General features: G+C 40.1%; 1 protein-coding gene across 1 annotated transcript in view; it reads right to left on the minus strand.

Moving 5' to 3' along the window:
- The window catches only part of PLCG2 (phospholipase C gamma 2), a 147,942-nt gene that overhangs the window by 5,513 nt on the left and 120,876 nt on the right, over window positions 1-21,553 (minus strand). The window contains exons 31-32 of the mRNA XM_045818416.1: window positions 13,705-13,793; window positions 18-202 (exon numbers count right to left, since the gene is read on the minus strand). Of these exons, the coding sequence (XP_045674372.1) occupies window positions 18-202; window positions 13,705-13,793 (274 nt within the window). The remainder of the gene's footprint in view (window positions 1-17; window positions 203-13,704; window positions 13,794-21,553) is intronic.

Consider the following 21,553-nt stretch of genomic DNA (forward strand, 5'->3'; position numbering starts at 1 on the left):
GGAAGGGGCTGACCTACCTCCGGTTGCACTTCTCCTGGTACAGCTGGAGCTGGTTCTCGTTGACATTGAATTCTTTAATGAGGGCATCCCGGTTGGCATTGCGCAAGTTCTGGTGTGTGTCGTAGAGAAAGAGCTGGTTGTTCAGCTCTTCTTGCCGCCTCCGCAGCTGGCGACAGGAGGAGTAGAGTTCCTCTTCGCTCTCCTGAAGAGTAGAGAAGAGAACCACCATGTGATGACATGTCTTCCAAACCAGAAAGTGGGCCATGCCATCTTAAGAGTGTGACTGAGGGAAGCATAGGGCAGAAGGTTTACAACTAGGATAATCCCAGGAGATCCAGGGCCTACCTTAACCAAAGATAAAATTGGCCATCATTTATTGCATTGGAAGCAAGCAATCTAAAAAACGCTTGTTCACAATAAAGGATGGCTTCATTGTGAAACACTGAATAACGATGCATTGCCCATTGTTATTTCTTAACCAAATCTGGTTTTTCACTGATCCTCACCACCTTCGGGCCCTTATCCCAGCACAAAAGGTCTCAGCAGTTCTGTGAGTACAGTGGAACCCAGCAGGCAAGGGAGAGAATAGGCTAATATGAGGACAGAAAGGTAGTCAGGAGCCAGCAGATCATTTTTAAGATTTCATAAAGGGCCTTACTAAAAGGCAAAGTAACACACTACAACATGGATGAACCTCGAAAACATTACACTAGGGACAAAAGCCATTTCCAAAAGACCGCATACCATGATTCCACTTACATGAAATGTCCAAACCAGGCAAATATCAATACATGGAGACAAAACAGATTAGTGGTTGCCTGGGGTGGGGATGGAGTGAGTGGAGACAAGTAATGAGTAGGAACTTCTTTTGGGGGTGAAGAAAATGTTCTAAAATCGATCATGGTGATGGCGGAATAACTCAGTACATTAAAAAGCATTGAACTGTATACTTTAAATGAGTGAATTGCATGATATATAAATTATATCTCAATAGGGCTGTACTTCCCTCCCCGTAGAAAGCCAAGGTAACGCAGGTTATGCCCCACAGACGGGCATGTGACTCAATTCTAGCCAGTGCTGATGTCTTGCTCCCCACCACCTCCAGGCACATGACCCAAGCCAGGCCAATTAGAAGCACCCATGGGGCTTTGGTTTGTGCTCTTGGTTAAACAACAGTTTCTTTTCCTGGGGATCTGCTGAGTGATGACTGTTTCCAGTTGCCAGTGGCCCCTTTGCTGTCACATATAAAGTTGGGAATGAAGCCACAAAAGGGAGACAGAACCATTGGGGAGCACCTGGATCCAGCCGTGACTGAAGCAAGTCTACCTGTAAACTTTGCAGTGTCTGAGCCCAAATATTTAGCTTACATTTATTTTGTTAGCATATTCTCTCCATTATGCTAACAAAAAATTTATCAGGGTAAGAAGTTTGGGTTTCAGCACAGGAGGAAGAGAAGGAGGGCAGCGAGGGTGTTTTACACCACTGATGTTTTTAGAAGATTGCTGACTATTACAGTGTGCAGAATGGTTGCTCAGAAGGTCAGTCTGTTGGCCACTGCTACCACTGAGGGAACAGTTTGAGTGAGAGACTCCGGTGTTGCAAAAACATGCATCAGAGTACACAAATGAGCTTCTTCTGTCATTTATTTTTACAAAAATGGACTCGGACCATATGTTGCTGTACAATTTTTCCCCACCTTAATGCCCTAACAAACCATCATGGACAGCCCTCAGTATAACAGGTCGAATCTGACTCCTGACAGTGGCAACAGTGAGGGCGCAGGTTATTCTGGCCACTCACAAAGGTGCAGAGGAGTAAAAAGACGAGTTTCTCTGCACAGGGCTGGAGGTAGAGTGACCAGTCCGGGGTGACTAATTCAGAGAATTGAGGGAGGCATTGGGAATAGTCACTAATGACTGTTCAAATGTATGCCCTTCCTCATGGAGATCAGCTTTCCTTCCTGTTAAAAAATAAAGCAAAGCAAAACAAACGGCCCATTTACATATTAACCCTGTACTACACCTGGTCTTTTTCCCCTTCTCCCCACCTAGAAGAAAACCACTTCTGTGGCTTTCATATATGTAATGGCCATTGATTATTCAGGTTAAGTTCCAAGTCTTTTCTTCTAACACTTTTATAATTAAAGCCCTTTATCTCCTTTTCTAAATCCCAACGCTTTTTATATCATATTATATAATTTAGTCCTTAGTATTCCACATATGTAAAATCATACCATTCAGAAAAGTAAACATATACAGCAGGGCCTTGAATAATGTTTCGTTTGACATCCTTTCGTTATAACGCTGAGAAAAAAAATTGATTCCAGCCAGAGCCTCTGTCTGTGTGGAGTCTGCACGTTCTCCCCAGGTCTGTGTGGGTTTTCTCTGGGTCCTCTGCTCTCCTCCCCCGTCCCAAAGACGTGGGTAAGACAGACCGGCGTGTCTGCACTGCCCCTGTCTGAGCAAGTGTGGTGAGTGTGTGTGCGCGCCCTGCACTGGAAGGGCGTCCGGTGCAGACGGCGCAGGCCACCTGCCACCCTGAAGTGGAATACGCAGGCTGGAGAAGAATTATGTTACCTATTTTTATTAATGTTTCTTAAATGTATGTCTAGCTCACATTTATTGCAATGTTCAACGTTAGAAGTGTTTGGGTCATTATTTAGAAGTTTGGTGATGTTTCTGTGACCAGAAATATGCTATAGGAACTTAACTCTTACTTATATCAATTAGCCTATGGTAAAATTGGTCTTGTTATACATAGTTTTAACGTTGCAGTTCCCAAGAACCTACTGATGTTAAGGGAAGACTTACTGTATACGGTTTAATGCAAACAGCTATAAAGCCACCTCCAAGTCAAGATACAGAGCACTGTCCACTCTGAGCACCCCTCCCAATCAAGGCTCCCTCCATCACTCCTAGAATTTGGAGACGATTACTACCTGTTTCTCTTTGAGTCTGAGTTTTCACACAAAAAATGTAGTTTGTTTTTCTTTCCCAAGTCTTAAGCTATTTCTGTTTTCTGATTTATTTGCTCACCATGCTTCTTACATTGTATTCTCTTTTGCTTAAGAATATTTTGGTAGTTCTTTTACAAAGGTTTATTAGCACTAAATTATCTCCCTTTGTGTATCTGAAAATACCTTCCTTTTGCCCTCACTCTTGAATGACTGTTACCAGGACACAGAATGCCAGACTGACGGCTTGTTCCTTAACCGACTTTGAAGGTGCCCCTCGGTCTTCAGGCTGCTGCTGCTGTGGGTGGGAGTGTCGCCGTCCTGCTCGATCCTCTGGAGCGGATCTGTCTTCCCGCTCTCTGGTACGATTTTGTTTCTCCTGGTTCTGCCCAGGCAACGAAACACGATGTGTCTGTCCACAGACCTACACTGTCGCATACTGCCGTGTTTCCAGTCGGAGTGCTCGTGTCTCTTCAGTGCTGGAGACCCCTCAGTCATCAACGTCTCGAGTATTTTATGTTAAAGTTTCTCATCCTCCCATCCTTTTTTAAACTCTTATTTTTCATATTCATAGTTTGTCTTGCTGCATCCAAAGCTGATTTCTCTAATATAATCTTCACATTTACTAATTCTTTCTTAAACTGCATCCTTCCTGGAATTTCCCACTTACTAAGCTTTAAAGCAATATTTTTTATTTAATTAAATTTTTTGGGGGGGGGAGAGAGATGGAGAAAGAGAAACATCTATTTGTTGTTCCACTTATTTATGCATTCATTTCTTGCTTCTTGTATGTGCCCTGGCCAGAGACTGAACCCACAACCTTGGCGTGCAGGGATGTTGCACTAACCGAGCTACCCAGCCAGGGCAGCAATTGTTTTCATAATTCTTCAAACTGTATTTCCAGAATTCCTAAGTGGTGCTTTCATGCCTATGTGTTCTTGATCAATAGTAAGAAGGGCCGTTCTTTTAAAAGACTACTTACTGGGTTTGCTCTGGAAAAAAAAATTTACTTCAAAGTCGTTTGCAGATCCACTGGAGTGAATTCTCTTGCTTTTACATTTGTTAGCTATTGGCATTTTTTTCCTTGAGTGCCTTAAAATTGTAATGCTCAAGCTCACCTTGGATGGGAAGGATGATTCCTGCCTTGAATCTGTATGTTGGTATCTGGTTTTCTGAATGTTGTAAGTGGGAGGAGGTGGGGGCCTCCCAAGGGCAGGATCAACTAAGTGTTAGGGTGATGGCTGGGGGCTCTGAGCTCTCAGGAATAGTACAGGCTGCAGGACTGTGTCCACTTTCATCCCAATCCCTCAGGCAAGCAGCTGACCATGGCCTGAGTCCTGGGCACTCGCCAAATCTCTTTTTCTGGAGGGGGTTTTGGAAAAGCAAAGCCCACCTTGCCCGGAATCATCTGTGTATGCAGCCTTCCGTGCCTACTGTGTCAGTCACAAAGGTGAAGTTAGTGAATGAAGTGTCCCAGCACAGGAGTTATAAAACCAGCAGAAGTTTTAAGGAAAGCAGACTGAACCTATAAAGGTAAACCTGGAAATGGCTGAATCAGAAAACCAAAATATAGCCCTGGCTGGCGTAGCTCAGTGGATTGAGCGCAGGCTGCGAACCAAAGTGTCGCAGGTTCGATTCCCAGTCAGGGCACATGCCTGGGTTGCAGGCCATGACCCCCAGCAACCACACATTGATGTTTCTCTCTCTCTCTCTCTCTTTCTCCCTCCCTTCCCTCTCTAAAAATAAATAAATAAAGTCTTTTAAAAAAGAGTATAAAAAAGGTTTAAAAAAATGAAAACCAAAATATTCAATATAAAAATATAAAATAAATGCAAGAACTGGGTTCTGTGGGAAAAGCACAAACAGAACCAATGAAGTAGATAATCCATTATCTAAGCTAGAAATGTGTGAAAGTCCAAATAAGATATCCACATAGATACACAACTACAGATAAAAAGAAACAGAAGGAACCTGTGAAATAAATAAACACCAAGATGATAACAGAAAGAATGAACATATGTATTCATATTTACTTACTATAAGGCTCTAGCTCCAATATATATAACAGAAATAGGCATCTATACTTCCTATTATAGAAAATTATCCCATAAGAGAAAATAATTGAAAAGACCAATTTGACTCCAGAAGAAAATGAGAAAGTTTTATAGTCAAGCCCAGGAACTTTCATAAACAACGTCTTTAACATCTGTTATGTGTAGGTAGGAGTTAACTCCAGTTCTATGGAAAGTGTGCCATAGCCCTGAGAAAGAAGGAAGGTCTTTCTCCCAGTAATTTTAATGAAGCCAGTGCAACAAAGCCTGACCAAAACCACAGACTGAACGCTCAGTGAAAGCCAGTGCAAAAATCCTAAATAAAATATTAATGAATACATCATGGAAGCACATTAAACAATACCACCTATTTCCGCTAAGGAATTCTTGTTTTCTGCTCCCTTAAAATGACTGTTTCACACCTCGGGCTCTCCTCAAACCTCCCCCGTCTCAGCGGATGGCCTGGCTTCACGTTTCACATACAACATGGAAGAAATGACACGGGAAATCTGCCCATCCCGGACCCCTGCACCGCGTCCGCTGCCTTCTTTCCTGCGGGCTCCAGGGTCCCATCTCTCTTGTACTCAGTTCTTCCCCCGCATATTCCTTCTCTGTCCTGCATCACTGTTGCCCTTCCCTATGAACTCATCTCCTCCAGCAGCATGCAAACACACCTTAAAATGCTCTCCCCTCACCCCACATCCCCCTCCACCAACTGACCCATCTCTCTTCTCACCTTCACAGCAAAGGTCCGTGAATAACTCATGCTCCTTGTCAGTGTATCATTGACTCCCACTTATATCCTCAAGTTCAATTTCAGCTTGTATTACTTATGTGTGCACAGAGTTGAAAGAGTCGAGAAGTACTATAGGGATTGTTCCCCCAAACCAGCTGTCTCCTTGTTCACCATCCCCCACCCCTCATGACCCCTGCTCCCCCAAATCAAATGTTGTTTCTTTGATTACTGACAATTCTTAAAAAATGCTTATACTGCATGCTCTTGGGTTTGTTTGTTTTTTCCCAGTTTTTAGGTATTATCTTCAGAGAAAGATTTGGCTCTTTTCCCCACATGCTCTTATCTTTCCCCATGGAGATATGTCTATTTTGGGTTCTATCAGTTTGTTTATATTGTGATTTTAGAGTCTTTCCCATTGTATTTCCTGTAACCCCTTATTTTAAATGGGTGTGTATAGATATTTTTTCATTTAAGACCCTTGAATTCTTACAGAACATCATTGGTAATAAATTGCACCTGGCCCGTGACAAAATCTTCATGGAGTTCTCTGCCTTTAGCTTTTTCAGTTTTTGTCTCTCCTCCTCCCTTCCCCGATGCTTTATTCATTTAATTATTTTATGATGAAATTTTAAAACTTACATAAAAGTTGCAATAGAATAATAAGCTCTCATATACCCTCTACACCCAAGATTCCCCAGGGCTAACATCCTGTACAATCAGAGTACAATCATCAAAACCAAGAAATTGCCACTGGCACAATACTGTTAACTATAGATTTTATTTGGTTTTCCACCAATGTCCCTTTTCTGTTCCAATATCCAGTCCAGCATCCCACATTGCATTTAGTTCCTGGGTCTCCTTGGAGTCCTCCAACCTACGGCATTTTCTCAGTCTCATCTTTTGTGACCTTGCCACTTTTGAAGAGTGCTGGTGGGTCATTTTGTACACCATCCCAACAAGTGACGTACCCCTCTCAGGAGGTGTCTTCTCATTGGTGGTAACACTGGTCATTTGGTTAAGACGGTGTGTGCTGGGTTCATCCAGTATCGAGCTGCTGTTTTGCTCTTTCCAATTAATAACTTTCTTGAAGGAAGACTATACAAATATCCTGTGTCTCCTCAGACCTTCGCTCACTTTAGCATCCATTGACAGATCTTACCTGTGGCAATTACTTGCTGGGGTTCCAACAGCAATTTTCTAGTTCTCACATTCGTTTCACATTTAATTGGAATTCTTCTATAAGAATGACCTCTCTCTTCTCTCTCATTAAATTATTAAATATTCACATGTCCAGGAGTGAATAGTTTTATTCTATATATTATAATCCAATATCATTACTTTGTTGCTCAAATTGTTCCAACTTTGGCCACTGGGAGGAGCCCTTTTGGGGTGGTTCCTATACCCGATGACATGTCCCCCATCCTTTTCTCAGCCCTTCTCTACTTACTGGAACTGCCAGACAGTCCAGGCTCATTTTACATTTCATCTGTCTCACCTCCGGAATCAACCACTTGTTTAAAGAGCTCTGGTTACCTTTATTGGAGAATGATATTTAGAAAGCGAAACCAGGGTGCTTAGGTGTGCTCACTGCTACTGGGGTGTCACTGGCTCTGGGCGCTCTCAGCAGACAGAGCCAGAGAGCGAGAGAGAGAGAGAGAGCGAGCGAGAGAGAGAGTGAGAGAGAGAGAGAGAGTGTGTGTGTGTGTGTCTGCACAGTAACACAGTAAAATGCATTTATTTCTGTATCTACCTATCTGTATGCCTCTCCCCAAATTTTTAAAAGTGTATTTATGCAATACCTGACTTCAATCAAACATTAATTTTGGAAGGGTTGATATATATTTCTACTTGTTTGGGTGTTGCTTTATAAGCCCTTGCCTTTCTTATTTAAATTTCTCTTAATGTGTTGCTATAATTTTTGTTAATATCATGAATGAGATTTCTCATCTGTCCCTGCTTCCCACCTTGTATTTTCTAGAATAAAGAGGTTAGACTTAATAAATAACAAAAATCAGCCTCCTTAAAATTACAGCCTCTGTTTTTGTAAATATACAAGCATAATTTGTGAATAGAGAGTTTTACCTCCTCACCACAATTATACTGATTATTTCATTTAACTTGATGCATTTGTGACATCCAGTAGTTTATGCTTCTTCTCACTAAATGTGTTGCTAATCGTGCCATGTTAAACCATCCTTGCATTATCACAATAAACTACTTGGTCGAAATATACTGTTCTTCTAGTAAATAGCTGGAAATGACTTGCTAATTTTTTTTGGAATTTTAATATCTGTACTCATAAATGACATCAATCCATGATGCCATTTATGAATGCAGTACACGGGGGAGGAGACATGGCATACTATCTTTCTCCAATTTTTATATGAAAGTTATATAGCTCTCAAGGCATTAATTGGAACATTTCCATTTTTCTATTGATGTCAATGCATTAAACTTGGAATTATGTTCTTTATATCCAGGTAGAACGCAGCTCTAAAACCATCTAAATCTGATACCTGTTTTATCTCATAGGTGTTTTATGACCCTTCAAGTGTTTCCTAAGGATTTCGTAAGTTTTGCACTGCTTCTTGAAACAACTTTAGCCCATTTACATTCTTCAAGGCAGTCACACATTTGCCCTCATATTTCAAATTTATTTATATCTTCTCATTATTTGGAGATTCAGTCCTCTTCTCCATATTTACCCATGCATGTTTTTGCTCTTACCTTGTTCCTTCATTAAGCAGGAAAAGAGTTTATGTAATTGGTCTTTTCAATGAATCAGCATTTGTTTTCTCTTCTATCGTCTTTGTTTTGTGTTTCATCCAGTTGACCTTCCAACTCCATTTAGTTTGAGTATTTCTAAAATGTTTAAGATGAATGCTTAGTGCATGTGTTTTAAGTCTAGTTTCCAATGTGAGGTGGACAAATCCAGTATTAGATTTAGTTGATTTTCTCAGTAGATGACTTGGTGTGTTGGGAAGTTCAGCTTTTATTATTTATCCATAGACTTCAAAACTTTTACTGAAATGCAAGTAGGGGTGGGTGTGTTTTCTATTCAATTCTTCAGGAGGCAAGTGAGCCTCCCAAGCACCTAATCGGACAGAGCCCCTCTGTTAACTGCTTCAGTAATGGCTCCTGACCCCTCTGTTCCACTTTGTCCTTGGAACGTGCTTGCCTGTCAGGTCACTTGCATCTGTCCCCTGAGCTTATCTTTTTCCTTATGACTTCTATCTCATGGTGGTTCCTCTCTTGATTATGAGACATTTCTTTCATGTTATTTTTTAGGTCACTAATGTGAGGGCCTGTGTTCATATGCTGATTTTTTTTAATTCAAGAAATGGGTTTTTTTTTGTTTAAAATTCCACAGTCTTTTCCAATGCTCTACCTGGATATCTGTGAAAGCTTTTGTGACTGATGAGTCAGGGTTCTCACTGGCCGCTTCCAACAGCTCTACTTCAACTCCACCTGTACCATGTCCACCTGGGTCTGTCTTCCTTTCATTCCCCTGCGCCAGTTCTTTTTCTCACCGTGTCCTCGTGGTTTTGTCTTTCGGGAGTCGTATCAAGTCGTCGGGTCTTCATGGCTGGCACAGCAGTTTCTGACATCGGGCAAACTGGCAAATGTAGCTATTTATGTACAAAGATCTTTCTCTGAACAGTTAGGTTTCCCCAACTGTAAGGAAATCTTCCCTAACCTCAAAAACCAGGACCAGCTCAGCTCCAGACTGCACCTCCCCATCCTGGTCCTCCACTACTCTGGAATGTGCGCTGGAGTCTTTCTGCAAAGGGATTCACATGCGTCTTGTGGCTGAGCACTCACCGGGAAACACAGCACCCGGCCTTTCCCCTAGGCTACTCCAGCCCCTGCATCCTAGCTCCCACCCAGTGCAAAGCTAAGTACCATTCACCCAGGGAGCAGTACTCAAAGATCCCAGGGCAGCCAGTTTTCTCAAACACACCCTCCAGCTACTGCCAGGGTGCCCACTGATGAGGATTAGGAAGGAATATTCAAGTTTCCATACTTTCTCCCGTCCCGTTTTTCTGAAGCTCCCAAGTTTAGATCAGTTGAGTGAAGGCCCTTTTCAATTAATGGCAAGACTGGATGTAATACATCAACTTAAAAGAAACTATTTACTTTCGGAGAACAATTCAACATATACCCCAAATATATGGTCTTTTATTTTTCTCTCTTTGATCTATTATTCCATTACTAAATATCTAGCCTTAGGAAATAATTTTTTAATCAAAAAGTGTTATATAAAGACTTTCATTATTTATAAAGTAACAAACTACAAACAACCTAACTGTCCATCAGTGAGAGAATGGCCAAGTGAATTAATGACCCACACCTAATGAAACAGGCATTAATGGCTTGGAAAATCATGTAATAACATAGAAAAATACGTAGAGTCATCTGTGAAGTGGTAAAGGGCACACATTCATATGCATTAGATGACTCTAACCATGAAAATATATGCAAAAGAATTATCAGGCAAAGGAAATATACCAACGTGCTAACAGTGGTTATATACAGGTTGGTTGTGGGAATTTTTTTCAAATCCCTCCTTCTTTTCGTTTCCTGCTTCAAATTAAATAGAGGAGGTAATAAAATGGTACTGAAAATACTCTTTGTAAACCACACACACACCTGAGTAAAGGACTGAGAATTGATAAAGTAATTGTGACATGTAAATAAATGGTTTCTTCAGAAGGGGCTTAAAGTGCTTATTGACAGTTTTCTGGGGCTTTAAGCTCTATCTCAGCAAATGTTTTATGAGTAAACTCCATCTCAGCCCTCACTGGATCAATCAGCTGCTCAGACAAATCTCTTGTGAAGCTGTTTACCAGCCTTCCCCTGACATCACAAGGATACGGTGATAAAACAAAGTTTGACCTTGGGCACGAGAAAGCCCGGGTCTACAGCACACAGCCCAGCTTGGCTTCCCAGAAACCGTGTGGGGCAGAAACGCCAGTGGCACCTGTGGCTTAGAACCAGGGGACAAATGTGGAATTAAATAAAAGCTCGAAAACCAGCAGCTGAAACGGAATTGACACATACTCAGACAACTTCTCTTCCAAATTCCTTCACAGAGAAACAGCGTGGCATCTGGAACCCACACCACGCCTCTGCTCCTCTGCCACACTCTTCTGGCATCCCCAACAGCATGGGGCTTCCCCCGCCCAAGTCTGGGTAAACACATTTTCTTTTAAACATGGTAACTTTGTCTGCTGCCAGCGGCACCTAATTATTTACATTATTTATGCTGTTTCCAAGTTGCTCCCAGCAGCTTTGCACAGCAGTGCCTAGACAAATGCCGTCCGGCCGCCATCGGAAACCACTTCTATTGCTTGTTTTTTTGGTGAAATGTCTGCAAAAGGGTTTTATGTACACGGAGAGGCGGTGTTGGTTTCCTTTCCCCAGGCAACAGAATCCCAGCTCTGTCAGGGGGCCAGGAAGAAGTAAGCTGGTCTGAGTCAAGGGTCTGCAAACTTACTTAACTCCAGGCTTTTGCTGAAGGCCCAGGTTTTACCCTCTTGCCATCCTGCTCAATGAACTGATCCCACTAACTCCATATCTGGGAATCGATGCTAAGGAATTCATTCTGAATTATAGGAGGAAAAGAGTAACCACATGAAGATGATCATTGAGAGCTTTATAAGTGGATTCCATCTAAATGCCCAACATAGGAGGATGTTTAATCTATGGTCGATCAGCTTGATAGAAAAAATCTGTCAATCATTCAGTGCTAATGAAGATTAGGTAACAGCATGAAAAGTGCTTATAAACTTGCTTTAAAGCAGTGGTTGTTGACTGGGGATGATTTTTTTTTTTTACCACCCAGGGGACATGTGACAGTATTTGGAGATAGTTTTGGCTGTTATACAAGGGGCAGGAGGGTGGGGTTGCTACTGGCATTTAGTAGGTTGAGGTCAGGGATGCTGCTAAACATCTTACACTGCATTGGGCCACTCCCGCCCCAAGCTATGGTCTGGCCCCAAATGTCAGTAGTGCAAAAAGAAAAAATTACACATGTATGCAGACATTTGCATTATTACCACTATTATATTTCCATAAAAATGCATTGGCCTGGAAATGAAGGAAGCAAACAGGCCAAATGCTAGCTTTATCTACTCATCTCTTCCCCCAAATTATAAGACTATGTTTTCCACACAATCTGTGCTGTGTGCAGTGTAAAACTCTTTATACAAAATAATATACATTGACTTAAGTCTTTTAATGGACTTTTTAAAGACTTCAGATAGTTTTATTCATGATAAGTTGACAAATGCATCATTTAGTCTAAAAGAGTAGAAGTGGAAGACTTGCTTATTCTCGATAAGGACACACTGGCTGACTCAGTCGCCTGGCAAAGGGAGAAATTGATATAAACTTTAATGACCAGGTATTTCTATCACTGCAAAAATCACAAAATGTGATTTTTTGATCTGTAATTCAAGGTTCAAGTGAAAACTATAATTTTTACATAAATGCTGCATTTATTTTTGACAGCGCCCAAAGCACTACCATTTAAAAATTATTCCAAAATGGAAAAGCCTTCTGTCATCTATCTCCTTATCCTTTTGCAACGAAATTTCATCATCATAAGCTTACTTTTTACCAACAAAAACTGATGCCTTGGCTACCAGTGAGGGTCTAGGGCCCCCAACTAGTGTGCCTTTTAAGTCTCTACCTGTTTTTACTGCTTTCTGTCTTATTTTTGCATGCTCTTCCATTCCAGTGCTTCTAAAATGCTTTGGGGTGTAAAACTATCGTGGTTGCAAGAACCGAATGCAAGGGAAGCAGCTATGCAGAAAAGGCTAATGTTCACTCCTCTGAATTGAGTTCATGAATTTTTACTGCACAGACTATAGCTGTTAAGAGAAATCCCACCCCTGCCACCCTCCCTCCACATTTGGTACTTCTCAACTAGGTTCTGGAAGTTCCCAAATAGGCAACTTCCAAATCACTGTGTAGTTCTTACAGCCAAAAGAACAATAGGACAGGCTGTGACTTCTCTACCCAGAGAACAACCAGACTGAGAAAACAAGATGCATATCGAGGGCAGTGACCCAGGCCACATCAGCCTGCTGGGGTCTGGAACCATGGTCTCGCTAGGTTATACCACGAGAGCTGAACTGACCAGAGAAATCCCCCAGCCCATGCTGGGTTTTGTGGCAAGGGAATGGAAAGATTTTGGGAGATCGTACTGGCCACACATGAGGCCTTGCAAAAACACACACCAAGTGGGTTTCATTCTGTGGGCAAGGCCATCAAGAAGATTCTGAACCTCCAGAATCACAGTAAATATTCCATCAAACCCAAGACCTGAGCTATACCTACAGCTTGGTGCTACGTTCTCAGCAAGTTATCTCAGTCTCGAAAAGTTCAAGGAGGCCAAGCCCTTTCTTCTAGTCTCCCTAACTGGTCAATTAAAACAGGGGTTAAATGTCTTCAAGGCCTTGACAAAAGGAAAGGACCAAAAAGGCAGGCTTCTCCAATGGCAGGGAGAACCACAAGAGGAGTGCCGCCCAGTAGGGGAAGCTGTGGTCTATGAACATCCTTCCCCATGACAAGGCCTTATTGGATGCCCTCAGGCTTTTTAAGGGATTACCCAAGACCAACAGGCAGAGAAACATGCAGGAAGAGTGAATGTATCTAGAAGAGCATTGCCTTTGCCTGGCTTTCCTGAAATGAAGCTATGGGGAACTTCCAAAGAGCCTCACCTTTCCAACTACATAGCCTACTCATAGAATCATATGGCACTCTCCAAGAAGGATAGACACTGGGAGAAAAAACCGTAGAGGAGATCTGTCGCTGAGAGGAATTCTTTTTTAATGATGTAATATGTTTGGCTAGAAAACTCTCGATGGGTTTAAGCCCAGCAGCCAAGCATACTCATCACCCATGTCTACCCACCAGCAGATGTAGCTCAGGGAACCCCGAGGGGCTTCTCCACTCACCAGGACTGGCCGCATCTCACAGAAAACCAGGAGGGAAGCCAGCTCAATGTCTTCGCTGTACCCATTCTTCAGAGGAACAGATCTAAATCCTGTAGCAGAAAGGAAAAACAATGCAAAGGCAGGTAATTAATGGCACGTCTCCCTGACCATAGCTTTTTTGGGGGTACCCAGGGATCACATGCTTAGTCCAAGGAGCAGAGAGGTCAGTGCCCCATAGTGGGGCTGACTTTCGGGAAGCCAGAGGTCCCATCTTGATGGTTATGGAGAGGGGCTCCAGAATGCAGGCTTGACTGACAGGTCCGTACAGAAAAGGGGAGTTAAAAATATCTGCCAGCTAGAAATGAAAATGATTCACTCAGAAGAAATGAAAACCCACAGAACATTACACACTGAATTTAGAGTGACTGCAGCTGTGGTTCAATTCTTTAAATACACCAGAGGCCAAAGATTCAAAGGAGTAATGAATCCTCGCATCCATTTTCTCCACTTAGCCCTTTACAAAAAAGCATAGGCCAAGGATGGGGGGAGTGTCTTTAAAGATTTCCAATGGGAAGAAATCTTTCTGCCCCTTGGCAGTTCAGAGCCCTATTGATCATCCTCCTCTGAAAGCCATTCCCTATTTACTTAAATGTTAAGTTAGAGGAGCGCTGAAATAGAGCTGAATTCCCCTGACACCACCACCCATTAAGTAATGTTAAGGCAACATATCTCAGTCTGGTTTGTTCCCCTGTTTTAGTGAAGCGGTGGAAAAGAACACACGGTGAAGGCCCTGGCCGGGCAGCTCGGTTGGTTAGTGTTGTTCCGATACACCAATGAACGCATAAATAGATGGAACAACTCAATATTTCCCTCTCTCTCCCCTCCCTCTCCCCCTTTCCCCTCTCTCTCAAATCAGTAAATTTTTTAAAATACAGAGTAAAAATGGAAGCCTCACTCCCATTCACTCGTAATTCCTTATTCCACAAGGAACCACAGTGAATAGTATTATCTCAAAATAGCCTATGCATTTCAGTTTCCTTTAACATCGCAAAGGATAGTACTCTGACTTAAGCAATTCTGAACCTTACATTTTTCATTTTAAGCCTGTACCTTGGGGATTCACTACATGGCCCTAGGTTGATCTGAAAATTGTTTTTTTAATTAAACTTTTAAATTTAAGTAAATGTGCAATATTCTACTTAGTTATATTAGTGTCAGGTGTACAATATAGTGACTGGACATTTTTATACCTTACAATGTGATCGTCCCACTCATTCTAGTAACTATCTGGTACTGTGCAAACTTATCATGATATTATTAACTATTCCTCTTTACCTTTTTCACCCATTCCCCCATCATCCTCCCCTTCCTGTAACCCCTTTCATCTGTTTCTATGATTCTGGTTTTGTTTTGTTATTTTTTTAGATTCCACATATAAGTGAAACCACATGGTACCTGTCTTTCTCTGACTTATTTCACTTAGCATAATACCCTCAAAATCATTCCATGTTGTTGCAAATGGCAAGATTTCATTCCTTTTTATTGCTGCATAATATTCCATTGTGTGTATATGTATGTATCATACCTGCTCTATTTGTTGGACACTTACATTGCTTCCACATCTTGGCTATCATAAATAATGCTGCAATAAATATAGGGGTGCATATATCTTTTCAAATTAGTGTTTTTGTTTTCTTCATAAAAATACCAAGAAGTGGATCAAAAAGCTGTGATACATTTATACAATGGAATTCTACACGGCAGAGAGAAAGAAGGAACTTAGACCCTTTGTGACAGCATGAATGGAACTGGAGAGCATTATGCTGTGTGAAATAAGCCAGGTGGTAAGGGACAACTACCATATAATCTCACCTTTAACTGGAACATGATCAACAAAAGAAAACAAAATATAAATCATTGGTATCTTCATACTGTTTTTCCACACGGACCTTACCAACTTGCTATCCCATCCACAGTGCACAAGGGTTCCCTTTTCTCCACATCCTCGCCAACATGTTATTTGTTGACTTTTTTGATAACAGCCATCCTGACTGGTGTGAGGTGGTATTTCATTGCAGTTTTGATTTGCATTTCCCTGATTATTAGGGACGTTGAGCACCTTTCCATGTCTGTTAGCCATCTGTATGTCTTCTTCGGAGAAATGTCTTTTCATGTCCTCTTCCCATCTTTTGATCAGACTTTTTTTTGGTATAATTTTTTTTATTTTTTTAATTGAATACTTTATTGTTCAATTACAGTTGTCCATATATTCTCCCCACCCCTCCCCCCACTCCCTCCAAACCCACCTCCCTCCCTTGCTTCCACCCTGCCCCTTGGTTTTGTCCATGTGTCCTTTATAGTAATTCCTGAAAACCCTTCTTCTCACTGTCTCCTCCCCTGTCCCCTCTAGCTATTGTTAGATTGTTCTTAATTTCAATGACTCTGTTTATATTTTGTTTGCTTTTTTCTTTTGTTGATTATGTTCCAGTTAAAGGTGAGATCAGATGGTATTTGTCCCTCACCACCTGGCTTATTTCACTTAGCATAATGCTTTCCAGTTCCATCCATGCTGTTGCAAAGGGTAGGAGTTCCTTCTTTCTCTCTGCTGCATAGAATTCCACTGTGTAAATGTACTGTAGTTTTTTGATCCACTCGTGCTGATGGGTACTTAGATTGCTTCCATCACTTGGCTATTGTAAATTGTGCTGCTGTGAACATTGGGGTGCATAGCTTCTTTTGGATTGGTGTTTCAGGGTTCTTAGGGTAGAATCCCAGCAGTGGAATTGCTGGGTCAAAGGGAAGTTCCATTTTTAGTTTTCTGAGGAAATTCCATACTGTTTTGCACAGTGGCTGCACCAGTCTGCATTCCCACCAACAGGGCACTAGGGTTCCCTTTTCTCCACATCCTCACCAGCACTTGTTTGTTGGATTGTTTATTATTTTTTGTTACTGAGTTGTATGAGTTTCTTGTATCTTTTGGATATCAACCCCTCATCAGATATATCATTTGCAATTATATTCTCTCATTCAGTAGGTTGTCTTTTGTTTTGTTGGTTGGTTTCCTTCCTTGTGCAGAAGCTTTTTAGTTTGATGAAGTCCCATTTGTTTTTGTTTCCCTTGCATGAGGGGATATGTCCAAAAAGATATTATTCAGACTGATGTCAAATAGTTTACTGCCTATGTTTTCTTCTAGGAGGTTTATGGTTTCAGGCCTTACATTTAAGTCTTTAATCCATTTTGAATTTATTTTTTGTATATGGTGTAAGAGTGGTCCCATTTTATTTTTTGCATGTTTTTGTCCATTTTTATACCACTACTTGTTAAAGAGACTGTCATTACTCCATTGTATATTCTTACTGCCTTTGTCATACATTAGTTAACCATATAAGCAAGGGTTTATTTCTGGGATATTCTGCTCCATTGATCTATGTGTCTGTTTTTGTGCCAGTGCCATACTGTTTTAATTATTATAGCTTTGTAATATAGTTTTAAATCAGGGAGTGTGATATTTCCAACTTTGTTCTTCTTTCTCAAGATTGCTTTAGCTATAAGTTTTAGAATTATTCTAGTTCTGAGAAGAATGTCATTGGTATGTTCATAGGAATTGCATTGGATCTATAGATTGCTTTGGGTAGCACGGTCCTTTTAATGAGCATGGCATATTCTTCCATTTACTTGGGTCCTTTTCACATTCTTCAGTGTCTTATAGTTCTCACAATACAGGTCTTTCCCTTCCTTGGTTAAATTTATTCCTAAGTATTTTATTCTTTTTGACGCAATTGTAAATGAAATTTTTAAAATCCTCATCCAAGGATATGTTTATTGATTTGAGAGAGGAAGAGAAAGAGTAACATGGATGTGAGAAATATCTATTTGTTGCCTCTTGTACATGCCCTGACCAGGGATCAAACCCACAACCTCAGCCCTGACTGGGGACCGAACCCACAACCTTTTGGTATATGGAGTGGCACTCCAATCAACTGAGCTACTTGGCCAGGACAGGAATTGTTTTCTCTGTTTCTCCTTCTGATTGTTCATTATTCATGTACAGAAATGTGACAGATTTCTGTATATTAATTTTTATCCTGCTACTATATTGAATTCTTTCATTATTTATATTAATTCTTGGTGAATTCTGTATGGTTTTCTATATATAATACTGTGTCATCTGCAAATAGTGACAGTTTTACTTTTTTTCCCCAATATGGGTGCCTTTATTTCTTTGTCTGACTGCTATGTCTAGGACTTCTAATACCATATTGAATAATAGTGGTGAAAGTGGGCATCCTTGTCTCGTTCCTGCTCTTAGAGGAACAACTTCCGTGTTTTCACCATTGAGTATGATGTTAGCTGTGGCTTGTCATATGTAGCCTTTATCAAGCTAACATGAGTTCCATCTAAAACCACTTGGTTAAGAGTTTTTTTATCATTAATGGATGTTAAATTTTTTTTCAGCTTCTACTGAAATCGTTATGAATTTTATCCTTGGTTTTGTTGAATGTAATGAACCACAGTACTTGTTTTGGGGGATGTTGAACCACCCTTGCAACCCTGGTACAAATCCCACTTGATCATGGTGTATAGTCCTTTTAATGTACCACTGAATATGGTTCGCTAGTATTTTGTTGAGAATTTTAGCAACTGTGGTCATCAGGGATATTGGCCTGTAATTCTCCTTTTATGTGGTGTCTCTCTGGTTTTGGTATTAGGATTATGCTGGCTTTGTAGAATGAATTTGAAGTGCTCCTTCCTCTTTTTTTGGAACAGTTTGAGAAGGATAGGTACTAATTCTTCTTGAAATGTTTGGTAGAATTTACCTGAGGAGCCATCTTATCCTGGGCTTTTGTTTGTTGGGAATTTTTTTATATTGTTTCAATATCAGTGCTCATAATTGGTCTGTTCAGATTCTCTTTCCTCCTGGTTTAGTCTTGAAAGGTTGTATGTTTCTAGAAAATTTATCCATTACTTCTAGATTGTCCAATTTGATGGTATATAATTGTTCAGAGTATTTATATTTCTATTGGGTTTATTGTAATCTTTCATTTCTGATTTTATTTGTGTTCTCTTTCTTGCTTGATGAGTACTTATCCTTTCAAAGAACCAGCTTTTAGTTTCACTAATCTTTTCTATTGCTTTTCTATTTTCTATTTCACTTATTTCCACTTCAATCTTTATTATTTCCTTCCTTCCACTTACTTAGGGTTTTCATTTGTTCCTTTTTCTAGTTTCATTAGGTGCAAATTTAGGATTTTTCCTCCTTGTTGAGGTAGACTTATATAGCTATAAACATTCCTCTTATAACTGCTTTTGCTGCATCCCATTCATATTTTAAGGTTGTATTTTCATTTTCATTTGTCTCAAGGAGTGTTTGATTTCCTGTCTGACTTCCTCTTTGACTTATTGGTTGTTTAGAAGTACGTTGTTTAATCTCCATGTCTTTGTAATTTTTCCACTTTTCTTCCTGTAGTTGATTTTAATTTCTAGTTTCATGCCATAGTAGTCAGAAAATATGCTGTATATAATTTCAATCTTCAATTTATTGAGGCTTGTTTTGTGGAGTTGTATGTGAAAATGTTCCATGTGCACTTGAGAAAAATGTGTAATCTACAGTTTTTGGATGAAATGTTCTATGTCTATCAAATCAAACTGGTCTTATGTGGAAATTAAGGCCTATCAAATCAAACTGGTCTTATGTGGAAATTAAGGCCATTATTTCTATATTAATTTTCTATCCATAAAAAACCTATCCACTGTTTGTGTAGTATTAAAGTCCCCAGCTACTATAATATTGCTATTAATTTCTGCCTTTATGTCCATTGACATTTAAGTGCTTCTGCATTAGGTGTGTAGGTATTTACAATTACATCCTCTTCTTGGATGGACCCCTTTAAAATTATGTAATGCCCCTCTGTCTCTTTTTACAGTCTTTGTTTTGCAGTCTGTTTTGTCTGATATGAGTATTGCTACCCCAGCTTTCTGTTTCTATGTGCATGGAATATATATTTCCAACCCTTCACTTTCAGTCTGTGTGTTTTTCCAATCCAATGTGAGTCTCTTATAAGCAGTGTATAGATGGGTCATAGATGGGTCATGTGTATCCATTCTGTCACCTTATGTCTTGATTGGAGCATTCAGTCCATTTACACTGAGTAATTATTGATAGGAATGTGCTTATTGACATTTTGTTAATTGTATTTTGGTTGTTTTTCTGGTTCCTCACTGCTCCTTTCTTCTTCTCTTGATCTCGTCCCTTTTAATTTGTTGGTTTTCTTCAGTGGTTTAATTGGATTGCTTTCTCTTCATCTTTTGTGTTTTTTAAATTATATTTTATTGATTATGCTGTTACAGTAGTCCTGATTTTTCCCCCTTTGCCCCCTCCACTCAGCACCCCCCATTCCCTCAGACAATACCCCCACTATTGTTCATGTCTATGGGTCATGTGAATAAGTTCTTTGGATACTCCATTTCCTATACTGTACTTTACATCCCCAAGGCTATCCTGTACCTACCTATTTGTATTTCTTAATCCCCTCATCTCTTTGCCCATTCTCCCGGACCACTCCTCACCTTTCTTTAACCTTTGGCATTTTAATTATGATGTGTCTTGGAATGGGCCTCTTTGTGTCCGTTTTGTTTGGGTCTCTCTGTGCTTGCTGGACTTGCATGTCTATTTTCTTTATGAAATTAGGGAAATCTTTATTTTTTCAAATAGATTTCCAATTTCTTCCTCTTTCTGGCACCACTATAAAGCTAATGTTGGAATACTTGAAGTAGTCCCAGAGGCCACTTACACTATCCTTTTTTGGGGGGGTTTATGGGGGGGGGATTTTTTTCTTGTTGGTCTGATTGGTTGTTTTTTGCTTCCTTATGTTCCATATCATTGATTTGAATCATGGCTTCATCCACTCTACTGTTGTTTCTCTGTAAGTTGTTCATTTCAATTAGGGTATCTTTCAATTCTGACTGGGTCTATTTTATGTTGAGGTCCTCACTAAGTTCCTTGAGCATCCTTATAATCAGAGTTTTGAACTCTGCATCTGATAGATTGCTTATCACCATTTCATTTAGCTTTTTTCTGGACTTTTGAGCTATTCTTTCATTTGGACTGTGTTCTTTGTCTCCTTGTTTTAGCAGCCCCCCATCTTTATATCTTTATTTCTATGTATTAGGTGTTTTTGTATGTTTTGGGTATGATTACCATGAAATTCATATATATGTAGAGAGAGAGAGAAGCATTTAGGTTCGATCATATTCCGAAAGCACTATAGTTTTACTCCCCCAATCTGTTTTTGATGTCATGTTTTATATCCCTGATTACTTTTTGTAGTGATAGTTAATTTTGCTACTACTATCTTTTAACCTTCATGTTGGCTTTTTAAGTGGTTGATTCACTGTGATTATTGTATATTTGCCTTTACTGGTGATAAATTTTTTCTTTCCTGTATTATTTCTGGTTATACCCTTTTCTGCATAAAGAAGACCCTTTAACATTTCTTGTAAGGTCAGTTTACTGGGTGTGAATTTCTTCAGCTTTTGCTTGTCTGGGAATATCTTTATCTCAAGTGACAGCCTTGTTGGATATAGTATCATAGTTTGTAGATTCCTCTTTTTTTTTAAAGTTTCTTTTATTTTTCAATTGCAGTTTACATTAAATGGTATTCTGTATTAATTTCAGATGCACAGCATAGTGGTTAGATAGATTCCTTTCTTTGAGCACTTTAAATATCTCCTCCATTACCTTATGGCCTGTAAAGTTGCTTCTGCAAAATTAGCTGATAACCTTATGGGGTTTTCCTTGTATGTGATTTCGTGTTTCATTCTTGCTGCCTTTAAGGCTGCCTATTTATCCTTAACTTTTGCCTTTTGAATT

Source organism: Phyllostomus hastatus, unplaced genomic scaffold, assembly GCF_019186645.2.
Source record: "Phyllostomus hastatus isolate PE091 unplaced genomic scaffold, TTU_PhHast_1.1 phas_scaffold_345, whole genome shotgun sequence".
Taxonomy (NCBI): domain Eukaryota; kingdom Metazoa; phylum Chordata; class Mammalia; order Chiroptera; family Phyllostomidae; genus Phyllostomus; species Phyllostomus hastatus.